General features: G+C 52.0%; 2 protein-coding genes across 9 annotated transcripts in view; one reads left to right on the top strand and one right to left on the bottom strand.

The window, feature by feature from the left end:
• Window positions 1-11,884, top strand: part of CHDH (choline dehydrogenase) — a 31,739-nt gene extending 19,855 nt beyond the window's left edge. For all 3 annotated transcript variants that reach the window (XM_034956676.3, XM_034956674.3, XM_034956675.3), the window contains exons 3-9: window positions 2,477-3,238; window positions 3,887-4,038; window positions 4,740-4,869; window positions 5,907-6,041; window positions 6,839-6,981; window positions 7,485-7,587; window positions 8,331-11,884. In XM_034956676.3, the coding sequence (XP_034812567.1) occupies window positions 2,536-3,238; window positions 3,887-4,038; window positions 4,740-4,869; window positions 5,907-6,041; window positions 6,839-6,981; window positions 7,485-7,587; window positions 8,331-8,749 (1,785 nt within the window). In that variant the 5' untranslated portion in view covers window positions 2,477-2,535 and the 3' untranslated portion in view covers window positions 8,750-11,884. The remainder of the gene's footprint in view (window positions 1-2,476; window positions 3,239-3,886; window positions 4,039-4,739; window positions 4,870-5,906; window positions 6,042-6,838; window positions 6,982-7,484; window positions 7,588-8,330) is intronic.
• Window positions 11,885-13,230: 1,346 nt separating this feature from the next.
• The window catches only part of CACNA1D (calcium voltage-gated channel subunit alpha1 D), a 319,566-nt gene continuing 306,836 nt past the window's right edge, over window positions 13,231-25,960 (bottom strand). For 5 of the 6 annotated variants that reach the window (XM_003818729.6, XM_003818730.7, XM_063602452.1 and 2 more), the window contains 7 exons: window positions 25,333-25,700; window positions 24,584-24,610; window positions 23,187-23,336; window positions 21,612-21,775; window positions 17,718-17,839; window positions 16,201-16,521; window positions 13,231-15,393 (listed from right to left, as the gene is read on the bottom strand). In XM_003818729.6, coding sequence (XP_003818777.1) covers window positions 15,100-15,393; window positions 16,201-16,521; window positions 17,718-17,839; window positions 21,612-21,775; window positions 23,187-23,336; window positions 24,584-24,610; window positions 25,333-25,700 — 1,446 coding nt within the window. In that variant the 3' untranslated portion in view covers window positions 13,231-15,099. The remainder of the gene's footprint in view (window positions 15,394-16,200; window positions 16,522-17,717; window positions 17,840-21,611; window positions 21,776-23,186; window positions 23,337-24,583; window positions 24,611-25,332; window positions 25,701-25,960) is intronic. The other variant, XM_003818731.6, reaches the window with a different exon arrangement.

The following is a 25,960-nucleotide window of genomic DNA, read 5'->3' as shown; positions in this document are numbered from 1 at the left end:
AATGCTTTTTCTGCATCTGTTAATATGATCATGTGAGTTTTCTTTTTCAGCCTGTTGATTATTTTTGAATGTTGAACCAGTCTTGCATACTTGAGATAAAGCCCACTTGGTTGTGGTATATAATTCTTTCTATACATACTTTGATTTAATTTTCTAGTATTTTTGTTGAGTGTTTTTATCTATGTTCATGAAAGATACTGGTCTGTAGTGTTTTTTTTTTTTATTGTAATGTCTTTGTCTGGTTTTGTTATTAGGGTGATGCTAGCCTCATGGAATGAGTCAGGAAGTAATCCTCTGTTTCTATCTTCTAGAAGAGACTGTAGAGTACTGGTATAATTTCTTCCTTAAATGGTTGATAGAAATCACCAGTGAGCTTAGTCAAGCTTGGTGCTGTTTTGGAAGGTTATCAATTATTGATTCAATTTCTTTAATAGATATAGGCTTATTTGGAGTGTCTTTCTTCTTGTGTGAGTTTTGGCAGCTTGTGTCTTTCAAGGAATTAGTCCATTTCATCTAAATTTTCATCTACTTTATTTTTAAAGATGTATTCCCTGGGTATAATTTTTCAATTTCAGTAAACTAGGACTAGAGGTTTTTTTTTTTTCTTTCAATATTTAAAGTTGTCACTCCATTATCTTCTGGATTGCATGTTTTCTGAGAATTTTGCTGTCATTGTTATATTTATTCCTCTGCATATGTTTTTTGTCTGGCTACAGTGATGATTTTCTCTTTATTTTGAAGTTTCAGCAGCTTAACTATGATGTACTTAGATGTGTTTTTCTTTGTACTAATCCTGCTTGGGATGCTCTAAGCTTCTTGAATCCATAGTGTTTTGTCTTGCACTACGTTTGGGAAAGTCTCAGCAATTATCTCTTCAAATATTTCTCCTCCCTTGTTCTCTGTCTGTTCTTTCCGCCTTGCCCTCCTTCCCCACTATTTCCCCCTCAGACTCCAGTTATCTGTACTTTAGTTTGATATTGTCCCAGAGTTGTTGGTTGTTTTTTCTCTCTTCCCCTCTTTATATTTCCAGATTCTTTTCTGTGCTATATCCAATTAAAAACTGTTCTTCTCTAACATTGTATTTTTTTCTTGCATTTATGTTTTTTTCTATAGTTTTCATTGTTTGGCTGAAGTTTCCTATCTGTCCACCTTTTCAACTATATCTTTTATAATGTTCACCTTGGTTAAAGTCCTTGTTTGATGGGTTCTAACATCTGGGTGCATTACTCCTTGGTCTGTTTCTGTTGACTACTTTATCTCTTGATAAGGAGTCATTTATTTGCCTTGCTTTTTGGTATGTATCCTAATTTTTTATTGAATGCTAGACCTTGTGTGTAATGGGATAGTGGAGACTGAGGTAAACAGTATACCTAGCAAAGGACCTGTCTTTCATTCTGTTGGGTTGTTAGTGTGGAGTGTTGTCAGTCTGGTGGGGAGTGGTGTGGGGCCTGGAGCTCTGAAGAGTTCTTCTCAGTGTTCCGGCAGCCTCAGACATACCATTCAGGAGGCCCCACCACCTCTGTCTCCTATGCCTGTGCAACAGTGGACGGGAGGAGGAAAAAGAGCCTCTGTACTCCAGTGGTAGGCTGCTGTTACTTGGTGCAGGGCTTGTGGAAGGGGTGGTGAGATTTATCAGGCTTTCCTTTTGTTTCAGCCTCAGTCTTGGGCAGGCCTTGTTGGTCTGAGCCTCATGGATGGGGCGTTCTCAGGCGTTCTTTTCAATGGAGGTTTTCATGACATATCCTGTTTCTTTTCTACCTCTGTGCACTATGCTGGGATTGATTTGAACATTGTTAGGAAAGGGCCCTTTCAAAGCTATTGCCATTTTTCTGTTAAAACGCTAGCATTCTACAGAGTGATCTTTGAAGAGTGTAGCTCTGATCTTGAACCTGCTTCAAATCCCTCTAGTGCTCCCCATGGCCCCTCGGGTCAAAGGCTTTGAGCTCTACAGTCTCGTGCCTCTCATGCTGATCTTCCTTCCGTTATTTAAGTCTTGTCCTTTTCCCAGGCCCTAAACCATCCGTTTTGAGAGCAGATGTCTTTCTGTGTATTGCTGCAGGAACTGGGTGGGGCAGGGAATAGTGCCTAGCACATGGTAGGGGCTGAGCCCACTGTCTTGAAGGGATGAGTACAAATACTCTGTTTTCTTTCTCCCTTGGAAAGCCCTTCGCCCCCCTGCCTTCCAGCAGGCAGACTCCAGCCCAGTCTCCAGGTTCATACACAGGGCACAGGGAAGCATTTTACCCCTTAGTTGGGGGAGGGGCCTTTCTGCTGCCCCATCCCCTGGCCTGTGCCTGTGCATCCTGGCACATACAAAACAGTTCTGAAATTCCTGTGTGTCCCTCACTTCCTCCTCCTAGTTCCTTTGAGCAGCCACATCAGGCTGGGCCTGCTGCACCCTGCCCCGGCAGGCCGTTGGTGAGCATACCCTGGATATGCGGAGTTAAGATTTTTAAAGCCCCTCTTCCTGTTTTAGGGAGAAGTGAGTCATCTCATTCCCCTCCGTGGATCAGAGGACTTGGACTAGATAGAAGCATGTGGTGTCTCCTACGAGGCCTGGGCCGGCCCGGAGCCCTGGCACGGGGAGCCCTGGGGCAGCAGCAATCCCTGGGTGCCCGGGCCCTGGCCGGCGCAGGCTCTGAGAGCCGGGACGAGTACAGCTATGTGGTGGTGGGCGCGGGCTCGGCGGGCTGCGTGCTGGCCGGGAGGCTCACGGAGGACCCCGCCGAGCGCGTGCTGCTGCTGGAGGCCGGGCCCAAGGACGTGCGCGCGGGGAGCAAGCGGCTCTCGTGGAAGATCCACATGCCTGCGGCCCTGGTGGCCAACCTGTGCGACGACAGGTACAACTGGTGCTACCACACAGAGGTGCAGCGGGGCCTGGACGGCCGCGTGCTGTACTGGCCACGCGGCCGCGTCTGGGGCGGCTCCTCATCCCTCAATGCCATGGTCTACGTCCGTGGGCACGCCGAGGACTACGAGCGCTGGCAGCGCCAGGGCGCCCGCGGCTGGGACTACGCGCACTGCCTGCCCTACTTCCGCAAGGCGCAGGGCCACGAGCTGGGCGCCAGCCGGTACCGGGGCGCCGATGGCCCGCTGCGGGTGTCCCGGGGCAAGACCAACCACCCGCTGCACTGCGCATTCCTGGAGGCCACGCAGCAGGCCGGCTACCCGCTCACCGAGGACATGAATGGCTTCCAGCAGGAGGGCTTCGGCTGGATGGACATGACCATCCATGAAGGTAGTGGTCTCCCTTCTCTTTTTTAAAAAGCACTACCGCCTACCCCAGCCCCCACCCATCTTGGCCCGTGGCTCCGGGCTCCTGGCTCCAGCATGGTCAGGAGGCATGGGCAGACTGAGGCTGGCACGACCGGGAAGAGATCTGGCTTAGTATACCCCCCAAGAGTACAACCCAGAGCCCTGAGAGTGACCCAAGATGGTGACCCTGGGCATTCTCTGCACCTTTGGCCCCTGTTGGTGTGGATAACAGAGAATCAGCTCTCTGGACAGACAGCCTAAGTCCTCTGGGGACTTGCACATGGGGAAACTGAGGCACAGAGTGGTGAAAGGCCTTGCTCACAGCAGGACAGAAGCGAGCCAGGGCTGACCCGGGGCTTCTGCCTGCCTCTTGAAGGCTCTCACCCCTCTGGCTGTGCTCCTGGTCTCTGTGTCCTCCTGTTTGAGGGTGAAGGGTACTTTTCCACCTGCATCCAGGGGACCCCAGGCAGATGTGGACTCAGCAGGGCAGGGTCTTTCCGTCTCAGCTTTACTTTGAAGGCGGGACTTGCAGTCAGAGCTGGGCATATCCACTCTTTCTCCAGCTCCTTCCTCCTGCCCAGGTGCCAGGGGAGGGCGGAGCCATGCCTGACCACCTCACTCCATCCTGCAGGCAAACGGTGGAGCGCAGCCTGTGCCTACCTGCACCCAGCACTGAGCCGCACCAACCTCAAGGCCGAGGCCGAGACGCTTGTGAGCAGGGTGCTATTTGAGGGCACCCGTGCAGTGGGCGTGGAGTATGTCAAGAATGGCCAGAGCCACAGGGTGAGTGGACTGCAGCTGGGGTCCTGGAAGAAGGGGGTGGGCAGTGACCCTGGTGGTCCAGCTCAGAGTGGGCAGGAGTCACGCCCTCACCCCCAGCCCCACGTGCTCATCCCTGTGATGGCTAGGGGAAGGGGCGAGTAGCTGATGGCAGTGGGCTGGTGGAGGTGAGGCAGCCCCTAGTCCTGCCACCTAGAAAGGGCCTATGGTGTCAGTGCCCCTGTGTGCCATGCCTAATTCAGAGCTGTCCCCCAGTACCTTCCACACCATTTCAAGGCACTGATGTCACAGAAAGCTATAGGTTTACACTAGAGGTTTTAAAACCCATAAATGTGATTGTACTCTATTTCTGTGTTGTTGGCAGGGGGTCTGATTGTTTTGCAGCTTCATGTGTAGATCTGGTTCACCGCTTGCTCTCTCTAAACCACCCACTTGAATGCCTGCTTTCATTTATCTCATGTAAGCCCTCCCCTCCTGTTTCTAAGGCTGTCACTACTGTCCAGCTGTAGTTGCACCTGCTGGTTGCTTTCAAGTAGTGACTCAGCGAGTTTCCTCTCCTTGATTCTGGGGCCTGTCCCGGGTGTGCCACAGGATTCCACATCCCAAGGCCGTGTTCTCATGGTGCTGGCTAGAGTAGGGCGCTGGTCTGTGAGTCAGGAGAACAGCTGGCTTTTCGGGGAGTGACCTGGCCGGACCTCTTCCAGGCTTATGCCAGCAAGGAGGTGATTCTGAGTGGAGGTGCCATCAACTCTCCACAGCTGCTCATGCTCTCTGGCATCGGGAATGCTGATGACCTCAAGAAACTGGGCATCCCTGTAGTGTGCCACCTACCTGGTGAGTCCCCTTCTTTACTGCTCCCCAGAGGCTGTCTCTGCTCAACAAAAGGCTTAGTGTATGTATCTTATTAGCATGAAGTGGGGAGGTGGTGGCAGTCAGTGATCCTTGGAACTATCACATCGTCCCCGAGAGCCCGAAGGTTTCCCAGGCCTCACTGGACACTGTCATCCCTGGGCCCCGAGTCTTGCATTGTTTTCCTTCTCCCTCCCCCGGCTGCCCTATTTCACTTGGAGAAGGGCACCCTGCAGCAGGGAGTATCTGCCCGTGAAGCCCCACTGGGTCGGGCATGGGCGTGTCACCAGGGCAGCTCTATGGCGAGAGGGGTCCAGGCCTCATCCTTCCATCCACAGGACTCGCTGGCTGCCCTGAGCATGAATGAGGTCAGCTCCGTGCTCCAGAGCCTGCTCTTCATGTTAAGATGTAAACTTTATTTTATAAACTGTCTCTGATGCTCTTGAGGGTCGGGCTCTGTCTCTTGCCCTCCTTGATAACCCCACTCCGGGAGGGCTAGGCCTTTGTGCATTTAGGCTTCATCATGAGGGGCCCGGGGAAGTGCTGCTTCATGATGTTGACCTGCCCAGTGTCCCAATAGGCTTGGATGAATTCATGCAAGGACGGTGTAGCACGACAGGGCTGCTTCCTCCTTCCCCACGCTGGCGTGAGGGTGGGGCTGCTGTCTGCCCCTCTGGCCATCACCATCCAGCGACCGCTCACCAAGCAGTGCCTGCTGAAGGCGTAGGCCCTGCCCTCACAGGGGGCTGCTGAGCAGGGCTGACAAGGGGCACCCAGAGGCTGCCGTAGGAGTGAGTGACAAGGACAGGTGGCCTTGGCAGCATCCAAGGCAGGCCAGACTTGGCCAGGAGTGCACACATATTGTGTCTGGGAGGCAGCCTTTAAGCTGAGACCAGGGAACTGAGCAGGAGCTGGTCCAGAAGATAAGGGAATAGGCAAGAATTTTTCAAAACCAGGGGGATATTGAGAAGCAGCTGAGCCCCCTTGGTAGCCATTTTCTAAACCACTCCTTCCCGTATCAGGGGTTGGCCAGAACCTGCAAGACCACCTGGAGATCTACATTCAGCAGGCATGCACCCGCCCTATCACCCTCCATTCAGCACAGAAGCCCCTGCGGAAGGTCTGCATTGGTCTGGAGTGGCTCTGGAAATTCACAGGTGAGCACGCTTATCAGTAACCTGGGAGGAGACTGTCTATAAGCATTGAGAACTCCTTCCTGAGGAGCTGAACAGGGGTTCTGGCCACTGGGTTTGATGTGGAACTATGCCATTTACCTTAGCCCTGAGCCTCAGTTTTTCCATCTTCAAAATGGGGATGCACAGTTTCAACCTGACAGGTTGAAGCGAGGACCAGAAACAATAGCACATGCCAAGGAGCTTAGCCCAGGGCCTGCTGGAGGTAAGACTCCTCGGGGCTTAGGGGCTGCTCTTCCTTACAGATGAGCAGGGATGGCCTTGTGATGGACAGCAGGCGAGGTCCAAGGAGCCAGGAGAAAAGGTGGAGAGAGGAGACTTTGGGGCTAGACTGCAGAATCAGCATTCATCTTTCAACCTTTTCCACTTGATTTGTAGCTGTGCCTGGGCCAGGAAATGGTAGTTTAAAATCCTACCCATCCACTCAGTCTGTATTTCTCACACACCTAGTACGTGCTGTGTGCTGTGCTAGGTAGTGGGAAGAGCCGGTAAGGCAGGTGGCATGGGCAGTGGCAGAATTGGCCCTGGTAGAGAGCAGAGCTGATGCCATCCTTTTGGCAAATAGCTGACATTTTATGGTGTGGTGCTGGATGAGCCCCCTGTGAGGGGTGAACAGATGTGGACAGGACTTGGGTCCAGGCACTAGAGTGGGGTCCAGGAAAGGGAAGAGGAGTGGCCAGGAGAAAGGAGGAAACCAGGAGCAGCCGGCCCACCTGCCACGGCCTGACTGGCTCTTCTGCCTCATCCTCTTCTGCTTCTAGGGGATGGAGCCACTGCCCATCTGGAAACAGGTGGGTTCATCCGCAGCCAGCCTGGGGTCCCCCACCCGGACATCCAGTTCCATTTCCTGCCATCCCAAGTGATTGACCACGGGCGGGTCCCCACCCAGCAGGAGGCTTACCAGGTGAGCAGGTGGAAGAGCCTCGGCTTCCCAGGATGTCTCCTTCCCACCAGGAAGGAAGATGCTCCCATCTTCCAAGGCAGCATTCTCCCTGGTGCCATATGGCTGCAGAGTGGGGGACACAGAGGCCTGTCCCCTGCCTTCCAGTTGCCCAGCGTGTCAGTCTGCGTGGTGCGTGCCAATGGTATGATTGTTTCATGCAGGCTAGGTACCGAGCACCAGAAATGGGACAAACAGAGGGGCTGACTTGGCTCTGGGATCACCACCTCTGAAAGCTTTGAGCCATGGAGTATGAGGCCAGGATGAAAGAGTGATTCCTTGAGGTGGTCTGTAATCACTCGTGGAGGTGGGTACCATGCGGGCAAATGCTAACATGCATCTGTTCCCCACTGATTCTGGAAGTGATTCTGGAAGCAGAGGCCCACCCTACAGGTAAACCAGGGTTGACAGAGGTCACCGTGGATGTCTATGGAGGGACCGTCACTGCTTCCTCTGTGTTCTTCTAGGTACATGTGGGGCCCATGCGGGGCACGAGTGTGGGCTGGCTCAAACTGAGAAGTGCCAATCCCCAAGACCACCCTGTGATCCAGCCCAACTACTTGTCAACAGGTACTTCACCCACCTGTGTCTTCCTGGGCTTGAACAAACGAATGCCTTTGTGGGGTTCCTGTTTATCCCTGAATCATACCCTTGGACTACACTTTCTAAGACACAAGTGACCCTCTGTCGTCCCCCACCCTGTCACTTTAGGCTGTAAACTTGCATAGGCAGCCCCGTAGTGTCCTGGGACACATGAGATAAATGAAGTCCCGGGGTTTAGACAGTAGGGGAGATTTGCAGCTTTCAGAACAATCTGCCATGATGTGCAGGAAGACCACGCCATGCAGGTGCCAGGTCTGTAGGTAGAGCATTTTTCCTGTTGTCACTCTGAGCAGTCTCTAAAAGCAAATTCCATTCCTGGGCCTGCCTCTTTGCATGCAGCAAAAACGAGCACTACCCACTGGGCAGGTTTTGCCCAGCAATGGCTGCAGGGTGCTCACGGCCCCACTGTAGCAGGGGCAGGGTGTGTGTACTTATCCCTGCCCTACAGATAAGTCAGACCCCTGATTTAAACCTGGGCCTCTGGGTGGGCTGTGTCCATGTAGGATGCTACCTTTGAGCTACACGGTACAGTCTAACCCGCTGTGGGCAGGGGACAAGCAGCCTGCTGGCTCAGTCCCCCATGGCCCTGAACTTTGTCCCCAAACACCATCCCCTCAGACAGCTTACAGAGCCTCTCCATGCCGTGAATCTTCCAGTGAGGCCAGCACTGGCAAAAGGAGGGGTCCTCACCTGTTTCTTCTCCTCGACAGAAACTGATATTGAGGATTTCCGTCTGTGTGTGAAGCTCACCAGAGAAATTTTTGCACAGGAAGCCCTGGCTCCGTTCCGAGGGAAAGAGCTCCAGCCAGGAAGCCACATTCAGTCAGATAAAGAGATAGATGCCTTTGTGCGGGCAAAAGCCGACAGCGCCTACCACCCCTCGTGCACCTGTAAGATGGGCCAGCCCTCCGATCCCACTGCCGTGGTGGATCCGCAGACAAGGGTCCTCGGGGTGGAAAACCTCAGGGTCGTCGATGCCTCCATCATGCCTAGCATGGTCAGCGGCAACCTGAACGCCCCCACAATCATGATCGCAGAGAAGGCAGCTGACATTATCAAGGGGCAGCCTGCACTCTGGGACAAAGATGTCCCTGTCTACAAGCCCAGGACGCTGGCCACCCAGCGCTAAGACAGTTGCTGCTGGAGGATGACCAGGGAAGCCCCCTGATAAGCCAAGAGGGCCAGCACAGCCCTTGCTCCCAGGCTCCTGCCTGAAACTATCTAGCACACTAGGACCCAGGTGGTACCCTACTCAGTGGCTGAGAATTGGATAAAGTCTTGGGAAATGAGACAAGTACTGGGCAGTGAATCCAGCTCCTTTTCCCCAGCCTTTCCCTGTGGGCCATTTGGGGAAGGCCAGCATTCAGCCTGAGATGTTCCTCCCTGCCTCCTGGAGGGACAGAAGGGGAGGATGGTTAACTCCTGCCGCATCCTTTTTCTTGTGTTCACGTGGCATTCTCTAACCCAGGGCAGTGGTTCCTTCCCAGGCCATGCACAGAGGCTGGGTGCCTGCCAGACCCACGGAGGGTTCGCGAAGGAAGGGGCATCCTCCTTCTTGAGCTGCAAGCTTTAGCTGAGGCAGTAAGTCACACAGTAGTTAGTTCAGCCTGGGCTGGCACATAAATCCCCAGTGTCCCTGTTGAGAGGGGAAAGTTGCCTGCTGGTAGAAAAACTGGCTTTTCCTTTCTCGCTTCCTAATTTCACTCTCAGAGTGAGGCAGGTAACTGGGGCTCCACTGGGTCACTCTGAGAGGGTTGTGGCTCTGGTTCTTATTAAACCAGGGCCAGGTGCAGGACTCACACCTGTAATCCCAGCACTTTGGGAAGATCACTTGAGCTCAGGAGTTCAAGACCAGCCTGGGCAACATAGTGAGACCTTGTCTCTGGAAAACAATTAGCTGGGCATGGTGGTACACACCTGTAGTCCCAGCTACTTGGGAGGCTGAGGTGGGAGGATGGCTTGAGCCCAGGAGGTTGAGGCTCCTGTGAACCCTGATGGCACCACTGCACTCCAGCCTGGGTGACAGGGTGAGACCCTGTCTCAAAAAAAAAAAAAAAAAAAAAAAAACCTGAGATTTTTTTGGACCTTATTCAAGGGGAGAGGAGTCTGGAGGGAATGCCACTTGGCTTCACTACCAAAGGTTTTATGACTTAGCAGTTTAAAAGGTTTTCCTTTTACCAAGAAATGCAGAAACCAAGAGCAAACCCCACGTACCAGATCACTGATTCCTACTGAAGCAGCTAGCCAGAGAAAGGACTCTCTCATACTGGTCTTAGGAAATGACTTGGCAGCCTGAGCCATCCCAGCAGTGGACAAGGATGGTTAATTCTTATTCTGTAGACGTCCACAGGAACAGACTAGGATGGAAAACACAGTTAAGCACAGCCATGCACCCTGTTGCTGTAGAAATGCCCCTCTGTGAAAGAAAAATAAATTCAAGACTGGAGTTTTGGAGGAAAAAAAATACAAGTAGCATTTACAACAGCTCTTTGCTCTTTAAATTTCTTACCATTCAATAAAGTGATCCAGTCACTTACATTTGAACTGAGATGCCTTCTCCAGACTGTTCTGACAAGGTAATGAAAATAAAATGCACTTGGATTTTTCCAGACATCCACATCCACCGTCAAGGGCTGGGAAGAAAAGCATTGTTGTGTGGAAACCTGCAGCTATACTAGGCCCAGAATAAGGACGGGAGGAAATTGGGGGATTCCAGGCTTTGCTCGGATCTGAGAGGATTGGGGCGGCTTACAGACTGGGGCGGGGGGGTCCGACAGCCACAAGTTAGTTTTCTGAGAAAAACCTTCGAGAGAGGCAGCAGGAAGAAACCCATCACACCTCTCCTTTTAAAAATCTTAAACAGCTCTTGTTTAATCTTACCTGTATTTTTTTAAATTTTTGTTCGAAGAGAGGGTCAAGAAAGAAAATTCTAAACCAGCCAAGAGACTTATTTCTCCTACGAAGGGTCCCCACCTGCCCCACAGCAGCAGTCCATGGCCATCAGTCACCTGGGTCTCGGGGCTGCCTACAAGAGTGCAGAAACAGGAGTTCAGGTGCCAGCCCCGTAACTTGGAGGGCCTCGTGCAGCTTTCCTGCTGGAGCGTGTGTGGATTCAGGGGCAGGGGATAGTCCTGGGCCAACCATGACTGTGCTGACCCTTCTTCTCTGGAACAGGTATGGATATGGCAGGGTGACAGTCACTTAGTTCTACCATCTCTGTGTTCCATGGGTGTGTCAGCGTCTGAGACCATGGTGGGTTCAGTCTGGTGGCTGTATTTTAAAATAAGCAAAATGTCATATGGTAAGAGGAGCCCATTGGTGATGCTGCTCAATTGCACCCAGGCCCTTCTTTCACTCTCAAATACTTAGTCATGTTCTACACAATCGCACAATTTGGCCATAAACAGGAATGAGGTTCAAAAGAAAAGATGGTAAGTGTCACATGTCCAGAACCTGAGCATTCCCCTGCCATGAAGGGAGTCTTTCACCCCAGGAGGAGAGGCTGTCACCTGAGGAAGCCAGCATGGGGGAGAAAGGCACTTGCTACAAAGTGGGGTGCACAGAGGGTACCCCCCCATCTTCAGTCTCATAGGGAATTGGGCCCCTTGGCCAAAAGCTTGCAGTACCTAAAAACAGAGAAACGTGCTTTGCAAAAATGGCTCAAAGAGCACAACAGAATGCGCTGTCCATGTGCCCAGTGCTCTCAGGAGCCCTGACCTATTGCAGAAGCCTGTGTTGAAGCCGCTGCACTAGTAGAAGGCAGCTCCTGATGGAATAGGGGATAGGGGTGGGCTGTGTGGGAGCCAAGAGCATCTGGCAGCCTGACTGGAGATGGTGAGTTCCTGAAGCAGGAATTGTAGGCACCCAAACATCTAGTCTTTCTGCTCGTAGCGAAGGTTGCAGGCATCATCTCCACGAATTCAAATAGATTCTTCTTGGCTAGGCATGGTGGCTCACGCCTGTAATCCCAGCACTTTGCAAGGCTGAGGTGGGTGGATCACTTGAGGCCAGGAGTTTGAGACCAGCCTGGCCAACATGGTGAAACCCCGTCTCTACTAAAAATACAAAAATTAGCTGGGCATGGTGTTGCACGCCTGTAGTCCCAGCTACTTGGGAGGCCGGTACAGGAGAATCGCTTGAACCTGGGTGGCGCAGGCTGCAGTGAGCCGAGATTGCACCACTGCACTCCACCCTGGGTGACAGAGTGAGACTGTCTCAAAAAAAACAACAAAAAAACAGATTCTTCTCCAGCCAACCATGTCTCGCCACTCAGAAGTGGTTTCATGCTTCTACTGATAAGCCAACTTAACATCAGATCCAATACAGATTTTTTAAAGATAAAATACCATCTCTACTGGACCTGTTTAGTGGCTCAGGCTGCCCTCACAGGACATCCCTGAGACCACCCTGTCACTCTTGATGTTGGAACCAGGGCCCAGGCCTGCTCCTCATTCTCTCCTGCCCTCCTAGTCCCCAGGAGAGGAAAAGAAATACTGTTTTAGAGAAATAACATTTTCAACAAAACATCCCTGGAGTCAGATTTTGAGTTGGGGTGGCCTAATCAGGGAGTCGGGGCTCTCTGCGTGATGTCAGTTCTATGGCTAACTGGTTTTTCTAAACCAGCCAGCTGCCTATCAAAACAGTAAAACTTTTATAGGAAATGCAATTGGCAAAGACACTTACGATGCTGAGAAGTACACAAGGTGAAACTGCTCCAGTTTTTCTCATAGCAGGGTCAGCAGGAAAGCAAGTGGTGCCCCTGGTCCCATCTCACACAGGTGAGACTGCACCAAGAGGTAACGTGGCCCTCACAGCCCGCCACGCGTGGCCTTCGCCCAATTCTGAAACTTCGTGGGATAGAGCTGGAAAGTGCCATGTGGTGAAGCGAGATCCAGCTGTCTGGGTGGATGTCGGAGTCCATAGGCTGAGCAGAGATGGTTCTTAGTGAGGTTCTCGCTGCCAGTTGACGGTGAAATCATAGCTGCCATTTACATTTTGTGAGATTATGAAAAACATAAGATTAAAGAAACTAAATGTATTATTCCTGTGGACACAAAAATGTGTATTTTTCAGATGGGGAGGGAACCAAAAAGGAAAAACATTTCATCTTAAAACTTTCCTAAGACAAAGGAAAACAAAAAACCATGCTCTACAACTTCAAATTTTTCTTACAAAGAAAAATTTAATATTCGATGAGAGGTTGAACCAGGCTTAAAGCAGACATACTAGGAAATGGTGCAGCCTGTAAGAACGCCAGTTTGTAAGTACTGACTTTGGAAAAGATCATCGCCTCTATCAGACACTTAGGGTCCTGGTCTGGCAATTTTGGCCTGATGTGATGCCACACAGTAAGACCAAGACCCAACAGAGAGAGACACAGAGTCCAAGATAATGTTGACAGTGGTGTAGCCCTTTAGGAGAAATGGCGCTCCCTGCGGCTGGTATTAGGTTACCATTGGCACCGAAGCAACCAGGAGGATAAGAATATCCATAATTTCAGAGCTGCCCTGGCACAGTACCTGCCCCGTCGGAGGCTCTCACTGGCAAATGACAGCTCTGTGCAAGGAGCACTCCCAAGTATAAAAATTATTACACAGTTTTATTCTGAAGAACATTTTGCATTTTAATAAAAAAGGATTTATGTCAGGAAAGAGTCATTTACAAACCTTGAAGTGTTTTTGCCTGGATCAGAGTAAGAATGTCTTAAGAAGAGGTTTGTAAGGTCTTCATAACAAAGTGGTGTTTGTTATTTACAAAAAAAAAAAAAAAAAAATTAACAGGTTGTCTGTATACTATTAAAAATTTTGGACCAAAATTGCTACCTATCTATCTTTTTGATTGCAGGGAATCCCTGCCAAGGTAACTTGACAGTCGGCCTAATTCTGTTGACAGAAAATGAAGCCTCGACGGTTCTAATTATCCAAAAGTGGGTTTGCATCAGGACGTACAGTCAGTGTGAGTGCATTCTAATGAAAACTTCAGCCCTCATTCAATTGCATATAAAAGCCCTCAAAGAGAACACACAGTACAGCAGTTTTGTAAAAGGCAACAATACGATTTGTACAGACCCCGACACTCCAATCCTATAGATCACCACGTTGCTCCTCTGTCCCCAGCACCCCTTATTTCTTAAGCAGCACCACCAGTCCCCAGAGGACAAGAGCAGCTATATCTCATCCACCTGTGCATTTCTGCACCAGCGATGCAAAAAACACCCTGGGTGGGCCACAGAGAGAACCGTAACTATGGATACCCTAGGGGCAGAGCAGCCAGCTGGACCTGCTCTGTAATTCACTTACCAGAGGGTGGTTCAAGTCAAACAAAACCAAAGACAGTTGCAACCCATGGTGGATCCAAAGGTACAGTATCAAAATCATGGAACTCTTGCCCAAAGAAAAGACTGCAAATAGTCATCTGGTATATCTTGTGGAAAGATGATAGGTTTATAGTGACTCAAAATATTTTAGAAAAATTTCTGTAGTGTCAAGTTCTTTCAAACTTAAAATTTTAACCCCAGAGGATTTTCGCTGAATAAATGAGAATTGGCTCTATTTCTTCTACTTCTGGATAGCCCGAGTAAAAATACTAATAATTTCTAGATTTTAGTGGGGAACTACAATTATTAGGACCCATGGATATTGCTGCAGTTCAAATACAATACAGTAATTACAAAATATAGACCATCTCTTTACAAATACAAATTATAGTATATTACAAGTCATGTACAGTAAATCTATAATTTTAAACAAACTAGTGTATCTAAGTTTACCTGGTTGCGAGTGCATTATTATTCCAGTTTACAGTTGCCCTTAGCGTGACAGTCAGAAACCGACCATCGGAGTGATATTCTCTTATGTAAACTGGCGTCACATCACAGAAAACCTTATTTATGAGGTCCCATTGCCCTCACAATAATCACTGGTAGCTGGGTTCTGACTTACTTACACACCGTATTTCAGAACAGCTAAACAGGAACCAGGACGCAGTGTATTTGGGGGAAAGGGTTTAAAAATGGATATATTGGGCCCAGTGACTGATATGCTAGACCGATGGCTGAGGTAATGACACAGGTGTGATGAGCGTCATCACCTTTAACTTTCCCCTGCACCCCGCCGCCATGCCTTCAGGTGGGTGGGCCTGGTGCCCTGGTACATGGGAGAAGCAGACTCCACAGCAGTGCCCATCTGGACAATGGGGCAGGGCAGGTCTGGCCTCCTCACCCATCCTCTGTGAGAGGGCGGGGCCTGCTGTTTCCTGCAGCTGGGGCCGAGCGCATGGTACTCTGCCAGGCTCAACCGCTTGGGACCTGTTCCTACCAGGTTTATGGCTTTCTTGAGGCATGACATCTCTTATACAAAAGTCTAATTAATTGAATATTACTCCCAACTAGTGCCTAAACTTTCCTAACTATGAGGCACTTTTCCCCTGGCTCTCCTGCGCCCCACCTGAGGCCAGAGCCAGTCTGCCCCTCGCTGGGGGCTACAAGGTGGTGATGCATATCATTTCATCCGCCAGGTCCTCCTCATCCCTCCCAGGGTCTGGCTCTTCGTCGCTGTAGCCAGGACCAAAGTCCTGTAGCTCATAGTCCTGCCGGTGTGAGAGGGGGCCCACATCCCCGTTGGCTCGGGGATGCACGTTCCCATTAAGCAAGGTGCTGGCTGCACTCTCCATCTCGTCGATGGTGAGGTCACAGGCATCAGCGATTTCGTGTTTTGTTGCTGACACAAATTTTGGGTCCCTTGCATAGCGTCCCAAGCCTTCGGATATCAGGACCTGTACAGAAAAGAGGGATGGATGGCGTGGGGGTGTTATAAGGCTTTGCAGGGCAGGGGGACGACAGAAAAATCAACTCCAGTGCTAACTTAACTGCACCGTGTGCTTTGGGGATGCAGCTCAATCATGTTTTCTAGACCTCATACATAATAACTAATGTAAATGGCTTTGAAAATGTCCTGGAGGTAAAAAACTACACATGGCCCAACAAGAGTGAAACCCACTGGGGAAAGACATTTAGTATAAACTAGAAACATATGCCGGAACAGCACCCATAATGCCAGCACAGCTCATTTATGAGAATTGACGGTGGTGACCAGTTTTTTTGGGTTTTTTTTTGTTTTTTTGAGACAAGAGTCTCGCTCTGTGGCCCAGGCTGGAGTGCAGTGGTGTGATCTCGGCTCACTGCAGCCTCCACCTCCCGGGTTCAAGCAGTTCTCCTGCTGCAGCCTCCTGAGTAGCTGGGATTACAGGCATACACCACCACGCCCGGCTAATTTTTGTATTTTTAGTAGAGACGGGGTTTCACCATGTTGGCCAGGCTGGTCTTTGAGTCGCTGACCTCAGGTGATCCACCCGCCTCGGCCTCCCAAAGTGCTGAGATTACAGACGTAAGCCACCGCAGCCAGTGGTGGTGACCAGTTTTTACTCATGCTTCAGGTACATTCCTGCTGCTCAGAGGTGTCTGATTGAGGCAGCCTAGCTCACAGCCTGGCTGCCCTCCCACCACTGCCCTTCCTGCTGTTACAGTTGCACCTCTGCTGCTCCTGGTGCTTCCTGCCCACCACGGCCAAGAACCGTACTCACTGCCTCCACCAAGCTGTCCGCACTCCTCTGCTTGTCGCTGTTTTTGTTCCGGAAGCTGCTGGGGATGGTCAGGCTGGCTGGTGTGAAAGTCCGGTAGGAGATGTCGGGCTCGTCTGTGTACCAGGAGCTGCGGTGCAGGGACGGCAGGCTGCCGTTCACCTGGTCCAGGGCCTCTGACTGCTCCACTTGGATCAGGGGGGTGTAGCACGGTGTCCAGTCCCGGTAGGGAGGGGTTGCTGGAGGGGTGGCCCACGACCGGGTTGAGTGACTCGGTGAGTACTTCTGGGCTTTACTTGAATCTAGGCCGGCAACTGCCATGATCTGAGGAAAGAGGGGACTGTTGGGAGACCAGAGGTTCTCAGAGGTCCGGGCCTCAAACCTTCTGCACACAGACCAAGCACCGGCGCTGCGCTCTCCAGGGGCAGTCCAGGCAAGGACTTGGAAAGGACATGGGCACACTGAAGTACGCTGAATGAATGGGCGGTGATGACTTTGTTTTCTAGCAGACTGTGCTTTCTTTTACCCCGAATCCATAATGCATTTCCTTTGGCTTTTCCCAAGGAGGTATCAGTTGCTAATTCATGAAATTGCTTCAGAATGAAGAATCAGGGAAGCCCAACAAGCTGTGGGTGTGAACACACCACCCAGTTCATGCTGGGTTTAAATACCGAAGTACATTCAGGGGAAACCACCACTTCCCAGCACTTATAGGAAAACAGCTGGTTCTCTTTGCTCTGGAGTAATGCATCCTAGAGCCGGCATTTGGCATGTGCTAAAGCACTGGGTACAAGCCCCGGTCTTACAATCCCACCACGGCAGATGCACCTTGGGGTTCACACTCTGCAGAGAGGGACAGGGAACGCTGTCTGTAAACAGCACAGGTCCATGCCCACCACCCTGTCGTGCACGAATGAATGGCATCTCTGATGTGATATTTTCAGAAAGAAAAAGCGCCATATTGTTATCCTTGAGGGAAAGCCCTGGTGAGTGGGCTCCGGCCCCACCCTCTTGCCTGTGCAGCCGCCCTCAACGTGGGCAAATTGTTCTCCCCAGACTGCTCCCTTTGTAGGCAGGGGAGGTTAACCCTGCATAGTACCCACAGGGCCCTGCCCATGGAGGGACCCATAAACTTAATGAAGGAACCACTTCTTAGAGAAAATGAAGGGCTGCTCCGATTGTTCAGAATCAGCCAAGTGGCCCCCACTCCCTGAGCTCAGATCACATCAGGCTCTGTATTCAATGCCAGGAAGAGGTGGTGGGGGCACCTGGGCAGCGAGGCCAGCTTTGGCAGCTGGCTCCCTGGATTCAAATGCCAGCAGTCACTTGTGTGAGCTTGGGCAGCATGGGACTCATGGCCATAGCTATTTGACAGGATTGTTACAAAGATTAACTAGACTGTAGGTGAAGATTCTCTCCTTCCCTCCTGGTGCTTAAGGCCAAGGAGAAGGGAGTGACCTGATGGGGGTCCTATGTGGGGTGCCCCTAGGTGTGGGGGCAAGGCCAGGTGGGCCGCTCACCTGTTGCTGCATTAGATGCAGAGGCAGGGCCGTGCGATGGGGGAAGATGGGAGACGACAGGACCTCTTCCTGGCTGCTCTGCCGGCGCAGGCACTCGAAGTTGAAGGAGGATCTCCGGTGGGCTGGGAAAGCAAAGGGCATCACGCAGCTGTGAAGCAAGTTCTCTGCCGGGACACCGTCTTTCAGAGTCAGGGTGGCCCCGGATGCTCAGCAACGAGCCCAGGAAGAAGCATGCGGTTTGTCCAAGAGAAAGATTAGGTAGTGAGGTCTCCAAATGTTAGGAGGAGAGGATGAAGGCAGAAGCCCCAGTGAGGGATGTTTTTTAAAGTACAAACTTACTACTTTTTTTTTTTTTTTTTTTTGAGATGGAGTCTGGCTCTGTCACCCAGGCTGGAGTGCAGTGGCGCAATCTCAGCTCACTGCAAGCTCCACCTCCCGGGTTCACGCCATTCTCCTGCCTCAGCCTCCCGAGTAGCTGGGACTAGAGGCGCCCGCCACCACGCCCGGCTAATATTTTGTATTTTCAGTAGAGACAGGGTTTCACCGTGTTAGCCAGGATGGTCTCGATCTCCTGACCTTGTGATCCACCCGCCTCAGCCTCCCAAAGAGAACTTACTACTTTTAAACGTTCGCCTGTTCTCAGGAGGAGGAGTGAAGGCAGCCCATAGGGCAACTGATCCGAGTCAGAAGCCCTGGCCCTGCATACTGTGGGGAGCGCACAGCACTTCAGTGCAAGAACACAAGTCCTGCCAGAACCCCACGACACTTCCCACTGTCACCTTCCAGATACCCTAAGTGTCCCCAGCGGCTGACATATCTTGCTGGGGCTCCTGTGTTTACACCTGTTTTAAAGGGAGGGACTTTACCTGCACTGATCAGCTTGACCAGGTAATAAGCAAATTATTTTTGTTGGGAAAGATTCAGCTTCTCTAGCACTGAAGACAAACAAAGGACACCTCTAATTTTAAGAAAATGCTTGTCCTGCTAACAGCTCTTCCAACAGAGGCTCACACAGAGGTTGAGGCTCACACAAGACAATCCACAGCTCCCAGCTTCACAGGGCACCAGGCCCAGGAGATCAGTCTGAATTCTGGGGCCCTAAGACAGCCAGCAGCCTCCTCCCAGAAACCTCCTACCCCTTGCAGGGGCCTCTGTCGAGAGCACACCTATCGTTTACAAGGCATTTCTATGGCTCCTATCTTGACCGCTGCTTTTCTCGGATCACAGGGCCTCCTTTCTCAGCCCTGGCAAAACTCCACATGCCCCTCATTCCTCTATTGGAAAGCCCAGGGCCTAGCCAGGAGAGGACTCCCAGGCACACTGGGGCGCACACAAGAGACCGGGCTGAGTCCTTGGCTAGGCACTGCCCAGCAGAGAGGAACGAGACAGCCAGTCCTGGTCTCTCGTGCCCAGTGCGCACTGTGGGGCCTCCTGGTTCAGTTGCCTACATGAGACACACACGGCTGCCTCATCAGAAAGCCTTCCCTCCACGCACCACCCAGGGGCCAACTGTGCTGTGGAGCATAGGTTTCCAGATCGAATGGCCGGGCTGGGGGCTGGGAAAGGAGAGCAGCAGTCCCTCTCCTGTATGTGGTGCTTTTCCATTTCTAAAATGCTCCAGGGATCCCCATGATCTCATGTGCTCTGCACAACACTCTCTGGAGGAGGAGGGAATCCCCCTGCAGCTGAGAACACAGGTGGAGGAGGGAAATGTTCTTCCTGTCCAAGGTCTGAGCTGCAGGGCAGCAAAGCAAAACCACCTTACGAATCAAGAGCACAGCCACTCCTGCCCACTCAGCTCCTCTCTGGCACTGTGGCTGGTGGGATTCATGTGCTTGCTTGCTTGGCCAAGTAGGCAGTAGACAAAGGCCGAGGCCCGAGGAAGGCAGTGGAACTCACAAGGGCGAGGGCCATCACCCGGCCTCACCTGCATCTGCTTCATCTAGTATTTATGGGAATGGAGTGACTTCATTTAGCTGCATGTGTTCAGGGCTGAGGAATTAAATATTAACCATGGAAATGGGTCTGGTCACACTCCCCAGTGGGGCTGTGACAGTTGGAGTGAGGCAGAGGGCCCTGGGCACCTCCCAGTGGTGCTCTTTATAGTATATGCAGTTGGCAGACTCAGAAGCCGATGTGTCACGGCTATTTTTGGTTACTGATTAGAGTCCTGTTCAAAAATATGCTTCATTCCTCAGAAATTCCAGAAATGGATAGTCCTTAACCATCAGCAAAATGCCCACATGTCCAAAATGAAACTGTTCAGCCAAGGGCTGGAAGGGGCCAGGGCTGCACCTCTTCCCCCAGCTGGAGTTCCTTGCTCAGGATGACCCAGATCCTCCAGCTCCTGCCACCCACCGCTGCAGAGGGAAAGCAGGTGGAAGCAGCCAGCCCCAGCCCCAGCCCCTCTAGGTGGGATGGGTTTCCTGGCCCCAGAGTGAAGGGGACCAACAAGTCCAGAACCTGCCCCGTGAGCAGAGGGCACTGACAGACTTGACAGGAAGATGAGGGAGGAGGAGAGAAAGTGAGGGAGGAGGAGGGAAGGCAAGGGAGAGGAGGGGGGAGGAGGGAAGATGAGGGAGGAGGGATGAGGGAGGAGGAGGGAGGAGAGGGGGAGGGAAAAGAAGGAGGAGGAGGGAAGATGAGGGAGGAGGAAGATAAAAGAAGATGATAGAAGATGAGGGAGGAGGAAGATGAGGGAAGATGAGAGAAAATGAGGGAGGAGGAGGAGGGAATATGAGGGAGGAGGAGGGAAGATGAGGGAGGAACGGAGGAGGAGGGAAGATGAGGGAGGGAGGAGGGAAGATGAGGGAGGAGGAGGGAAGATGAGGGAGGGAGGAGGAGGGAAGATGAGGGAGGAGGAGGAGGGAACATGAGGGAGGAGGAGGAGGGAACATGAGGGAGGAGGAGGGAAGATGAGGGAGGAACAGAGGAGGAGGGAAGATGAGGGAGGAGGAGGGAAGATGAGAGAGGAGGAGGGAAGATGAGGGAGGGAGGAGGAGGGAACATGAGGGAGGAGGAGGGAAGATGAGGGAGGAGGAGGAGGGAAGATGAGGGAGGGAGGAGGAGGGAAGATGAGGGAGGGAGGAGGAGGGAAGATGAGGGAGGAGGAGAAGATGAGGGAGGGAGGAGAAGGAGGGAAGATGGAGGAGGAGGAGGGAAGATGAGGGAGGGAGGAGGAGGGAAGATGAGGGAGGGAGGAGGAGGGAAGATGAGGGAGGAGGAGAAGATGAGGGAGGGAGGAGAAGGAGGGAAGATGAGGGAGGAGGAGGAAAGATGAGGGAGGAGGAGGGAAGATGGAGGAGGAGGGAAGATGAGGGAGGAGGAGGGAAGATGAGGGAGGGAGGAGGAGCAGAGATGAGGGAGGAGGATAAGGCTTGGAGGGGCCTGAGGACAGATGGACACCAGAATGCCCAGGTGGCCCTCAGAGGCATGGGGTTTTGCAAGACAGGACTGGGGCACAGCCAGCTCTGCACTTGAGCCCACTCTTCCCCTTTGGGGGCTCAGTCACCCCATCACAGAGTGCAGCAGGGCTGACAACAGCAAAAGCATGTGTGTGGTTTGCCTCCCTCTCAGGATGGTCCCAGGTTCAAAGACAATGCTATGTATGCAAAACACCCCTTACCAGATGTGTGCATGCAATCTTAGGGCCCCACAGCCTCTCTCTTCTCAAAGAGAGTCAAGCATAGCACTGAAGAGGCTAGAGCTCTATCACGTGAGATATGGATGAGAAAGGAAGGAAAGCAGACACACTCTCTGGCTGGGGGCTGGTCTTGAGGACTAAGGATCCTGACCCGGCAGCACACATCCATCACCGGCCCCCAGAGCGGGGGTTGGGGGAGAGGCACACTGTTCCCCGGGAGGTTCCACCCAAAACAAAAAATCTGGCCTCACATGCTGGGGTGGGAGGTAGTAGGCGTCTCCTTGGAGATCTCCGTGAATCATAGCAAACGGGCGAGTCATCGTCCTCCAAGAATCCTTGGGGGTGATGGTAGCCTCGGGGCCTCTCAGAGTCGATGTTTCTGCCTGGGTATCTGCTGTAGTAGCCATAGTTTTGCCTGGAGGTCAGAGAGGAGGTCAGTAAGGTTCTAGGTAACAAGCTCTGTCACTCAACCCTGCCAGGCTGACATCCATACTCCTCTCCCCGCCTCCTCCCTTGGACACAGTAGGATTGGCTGAGAACAAGGCTGGCCTCAGTTTCATGGAAGATTCCAGATGGAGACCAAGGGCCATTACAGGACTGGAGGCCTGTGCTGAGGGATGTGCTGGCAGTTTTGATCCCTCAGCTCCAGGGCAAATGTGGATCGCAGATGTCCTGTGAGCCAGGCTCTCACCCACTCATTTCCTCCGTGAGAGCCCCTCTCCTGAGTGCCTTCCCTCTGCCAGGTGCTGGGCACCAAGGACACCAAGATGCATGAAGCATGAGCCCCACCCTCAATGGGCTTAGAAAATGCCATGAGCACACAGAAATCAAATGCGAGCTGGAAAGGGCCAGTGCTGGAAGAGAGGAACTCATGCGGTTCGTGAGGTTTTCTTTTCTGGGGGTTGGGGGAGGGATTTCAATTCCAGTCATGGAAATAAAAAGCAAGGCCCTAGAGCAGGCCCTTGACAGGGGGGATGAGGCCAGCAGACGGAGTGAGGGCATCCAAGCAGGGGCCACAGTGTGAGCAAAAGCCCTAGAGAAGGGAACACGAGTTCATCTGGCTCAGAGTCAGTGGTTTCAGAAGTCAGGCATTTGAGAGAGGCACGGGGAAGGGCTGCGGGAGCAGAGGGTGAGGGTCAGGCTGTGGCTCAGATGCCAGAAGCCACCTCACTGCCATTCCACTTCCACTTCACTGGGCCCCTGGTCACAGTGAGGTGCGGTTCAGAGAAGAGGGTAGAGGGCGATTTTCATCCGCCTGTGCCGCCTGCTACGCCTCCTAAAGCAGAGTGCCCATTGTACTAACAAACATTCTTTCTGTAGGAGAGAAGCCAGATGGACCCCTCTGCTGAGTGACCCCTCATTTCTTCATCTCCCCGAGAGACCCCTTGAAGTGGCAGGAGGCAGGTGCTGTGCATGAGGACCTGGCCGAGCTCCAGGCTGGCCAAGCCGCCGTGCACACAGAGCCCTGGGGCCGCCAGAGCTCCAAGTGTTAATTCAGCAAAAACTGATCTCTCCAAAGACGGGGTGGTGGAAAGGCATTAACCCAGCCATGAAGCAGGCCCATCTCCCATTTCCCAAGCCTTCACTAAAAGGCCTCAGAGGCCCCTAGTGGAAATAAGGCAACAGGTCTGAAAGAATAGCCCTCACCCTGCCTCTCTGCGGCTCTCTTTCTCCAGCTCCACTCTCCCTCTTGCCTGGAGTTTCTGCTCCCATTTTGCTTTTTAGGGGAAGCCCAAGTGCAGCTGCCGGTGGCCCTGGCTTCCGGAGCGGGCCGAGCACCAGGGCAGGGCGGCCTCCCGCTCTCCACAGGAGCCAGAGCAGCTCACCTGCTCCAGGTGGGCGAGCTGTCGTCCTCGTAGCATTCCTCACTACTGAAATACTCCTGCTCCCCCAAGCAGTGGGGGTCCCTGAAATAGCCATGTATCTCTGGGTCTTCCCGGCAAATAGTTGGGAGCTGTTCATCTCCTGAGTCGGACCTGCAGTTGGGAGAGAGGATCTGAGAACCTGGGCAGGCGGCAGATAATTCCTGCTGCAGCCGCACCTCTGCCTGTGGCCAGCAACCCTGCCCGGGTGCTCCTGGCTTCTCCCAGCACGCACCTGCCTCAGGCAGCACTGGACTGTTCCGGCTTCTGGCAACAGCACCGTGTGTGTGTCTGTGTGTGTGGTGTGCCTGCGGGCCAGGATAGGGTCTCTCTCAGTGCCCTGCACAATGTTGGTGTCAAACCATTGTGTCCAGAGGCCTTGGAGCCAAAGGAACAGGTGCAATTTGGAGAACAGAACAAAAAAATGGACCTAGGGAAAAAGACCCTGGGTTCCCAGGGCATCTGCTCTGATCCCTCCCTCTCCTTCTAGTCCCCCAGCTCCAGCCCAGTGTGACTTCAGAACCTGGAACAAAGGAGCTTCCTGGCCACCGACCTCCTGCTGTATCAAATCAGGAAGGTCGAGTGAGTTCTGGATACAGTGCCACAGGGGAAACTGTCACAGAACATGTCCACCATATTTCCAAAGGCTGCCCTGCCCCAGGAATGTGGTAAGTCTCCCTGAAACCCGGCTCATCCTGGCCTCAGTCCTCAGAGAAGGACGTGGTGATGTCAATCCTCTCTCCAATGGAAGGATGGCACTTCCTCTGACTTCTCCACTTTCTTGCACCCAACTTGGGCCCACATGGCTCCCGACTTCACTTGATAACATGACACAGGAAGACCCATCCTCCCTTGGCCCCCAACAAAATGGGCATTCTGCCCACAATTCAACTCAGGTCAATACATGTGGAGTGGAATATACTACACATATCTTGAGGGCTACAGGGAAAATGACAAGATCCCATTCCTGACCTTCAGGAGGTTTGGGTCATGCTGCAAAGCACCCACAAGAAGCTTGACCCCAGAGAGCAGCCGGAGCTGCCAGCCACACAGGCTGAGGCCCCTGTAAATGCACAATGGATGCTCCTAGTGCCAGCGTGAGGCCTGCAGGAGCCAGCCCATGGGGTGCACCTTGTGTGTGGACACCAGTCCTTGGATGGCAACAGTCGACAGAGATATGGATCTGAAGGTGCCTTTGCTTAGAAGCAACAACCTCTGACCTCTGAGTCCACAGCCATGAATTATGATAACCTTTAATAGGCTGGCTCAAAGAAGTGTTTCTCATTCTTCAGCACTCAGAGAGGCCAGCTGGTAACATACCATCACAGTATTTAACACAAAAACAGGTAATGAGCACATACCTAATGTAAGTTTCATAATAGCGGGTTCTATCCAGGAAAGGCATAACATGGGAAGGAGGGAGAAGATAAAAGTTAATTTCCAACCAAATTTACAATGCAAACAGCAGGCTACCTCCTAGAGTAGGGTTTAGGAAATTATGATTCGCCATCCACATAGTGGCTGCCACCTGGCCTTGTATGACCCATGGGCTATGAACAGGTTTTATTGTTATAAAGGATTGAAAAACATAAAAAAAAATCTGAAGACAAAAAGTATCTCATCATATGCAAATATATGAAGTTCAAATTTCAGTGACCATAGGGAAATTTTAATGGGACACAGCCACACACCCATTCACTTACATATTTCACACTGCAACGGCAGAGCTGAGAAGGTGCAAGACTGTATGGTTCTCAAAGCCTAAAATATTGACTCACTGACCCTTTAGAGAAACAATTCACCAACCCCTGTCGCACAGTATGTGAGCACAATTGAGAGGTGGATTTTGTGGCTGCTGCTGTTTTAAGGCCCCTCGGCACCCCATACAGGATGTAGGATGGCACGTGGCCCTTATCCTTTAGGTCCATCACGTGGAGAGTGTCAGAGGCAGCAGTGACCTGGGGGGCACTCACAGATCCTGACACAAATGCCTACGGGGAACCTCCTCCATGCCCCAGAGCACAGAGCACAGACCTGCCTTGCTCCTTGGGACTAGATGCAACACGGGCAGACACCACATGAGCAAGTCCAAACACATTGTCAAGGTTACCTTTTCACACTGGACCTTCTCTGAGGCTCCCGGTCATGCTTGTGGGAAGAATGATGCCCATTTTCAGACACATGCTCAAGGTTCCCAATGCTGGGCCGCTTTCCATGGGCAGCTTTGGACATATTGGCATTATTGAGATTGGCATTTGTTGAGGTGGGAACTTGCTTTCCTATGGAATTATGGTTATGATGGTTATGACACACCGAATTTCCTGCTGGAGGAAACAGCGGTTTCTCAGTATCACTTGCAGGTGGAATTGAAGGCCTTTGGACATGCAGGGGACGGTGGGTGGTATTGGTCTGCTGAAGGGAATCTCTCCTATCACTATTAACATGATTGACATGGTTTCCAAGCAGGGCACCATTTCTCTGCAAAATAATGGGAGACAACACCAGGTAATTTAACAAGTATTTGATGCAGACTAGCTATGTTAGGTAACTTTTTCTACATGAAAAACAAATTCTAGGCAAGCTCCGTAGGATCCCTGTAAAACAATCTGAGTGTCTCAATGATCAAGGTGAATGTGACTGTGTGGCAGTTGGTCCCCCCGAGATGAGGAAGGTTACCGATTTCCTGAGCTGGGGAGCAAGCTGTCGGCTGTCACTCGAGTGTGCTCTTCCAGTTGCTC

The sequence above is a fragment of the Pan paniscus genome, chromosome 2, assembly GCF_029289425.2.
Source record: "Pan paniscus chromosome 2, NHGRI_mPanPan1-v2.0_pri, whole genome shotgun sequence".
Taxonomy (NCBI): domain Eukaryota; kingdom Metazoa; phylum Chordata; class Mammalia; order Primates; family Hominidae; genus Pan; species Pan paniscus.
Note: the sequence above shows the minus strand (reverse complement) of the source record. Positions and strands in the feature narration are given on the sequence as shown.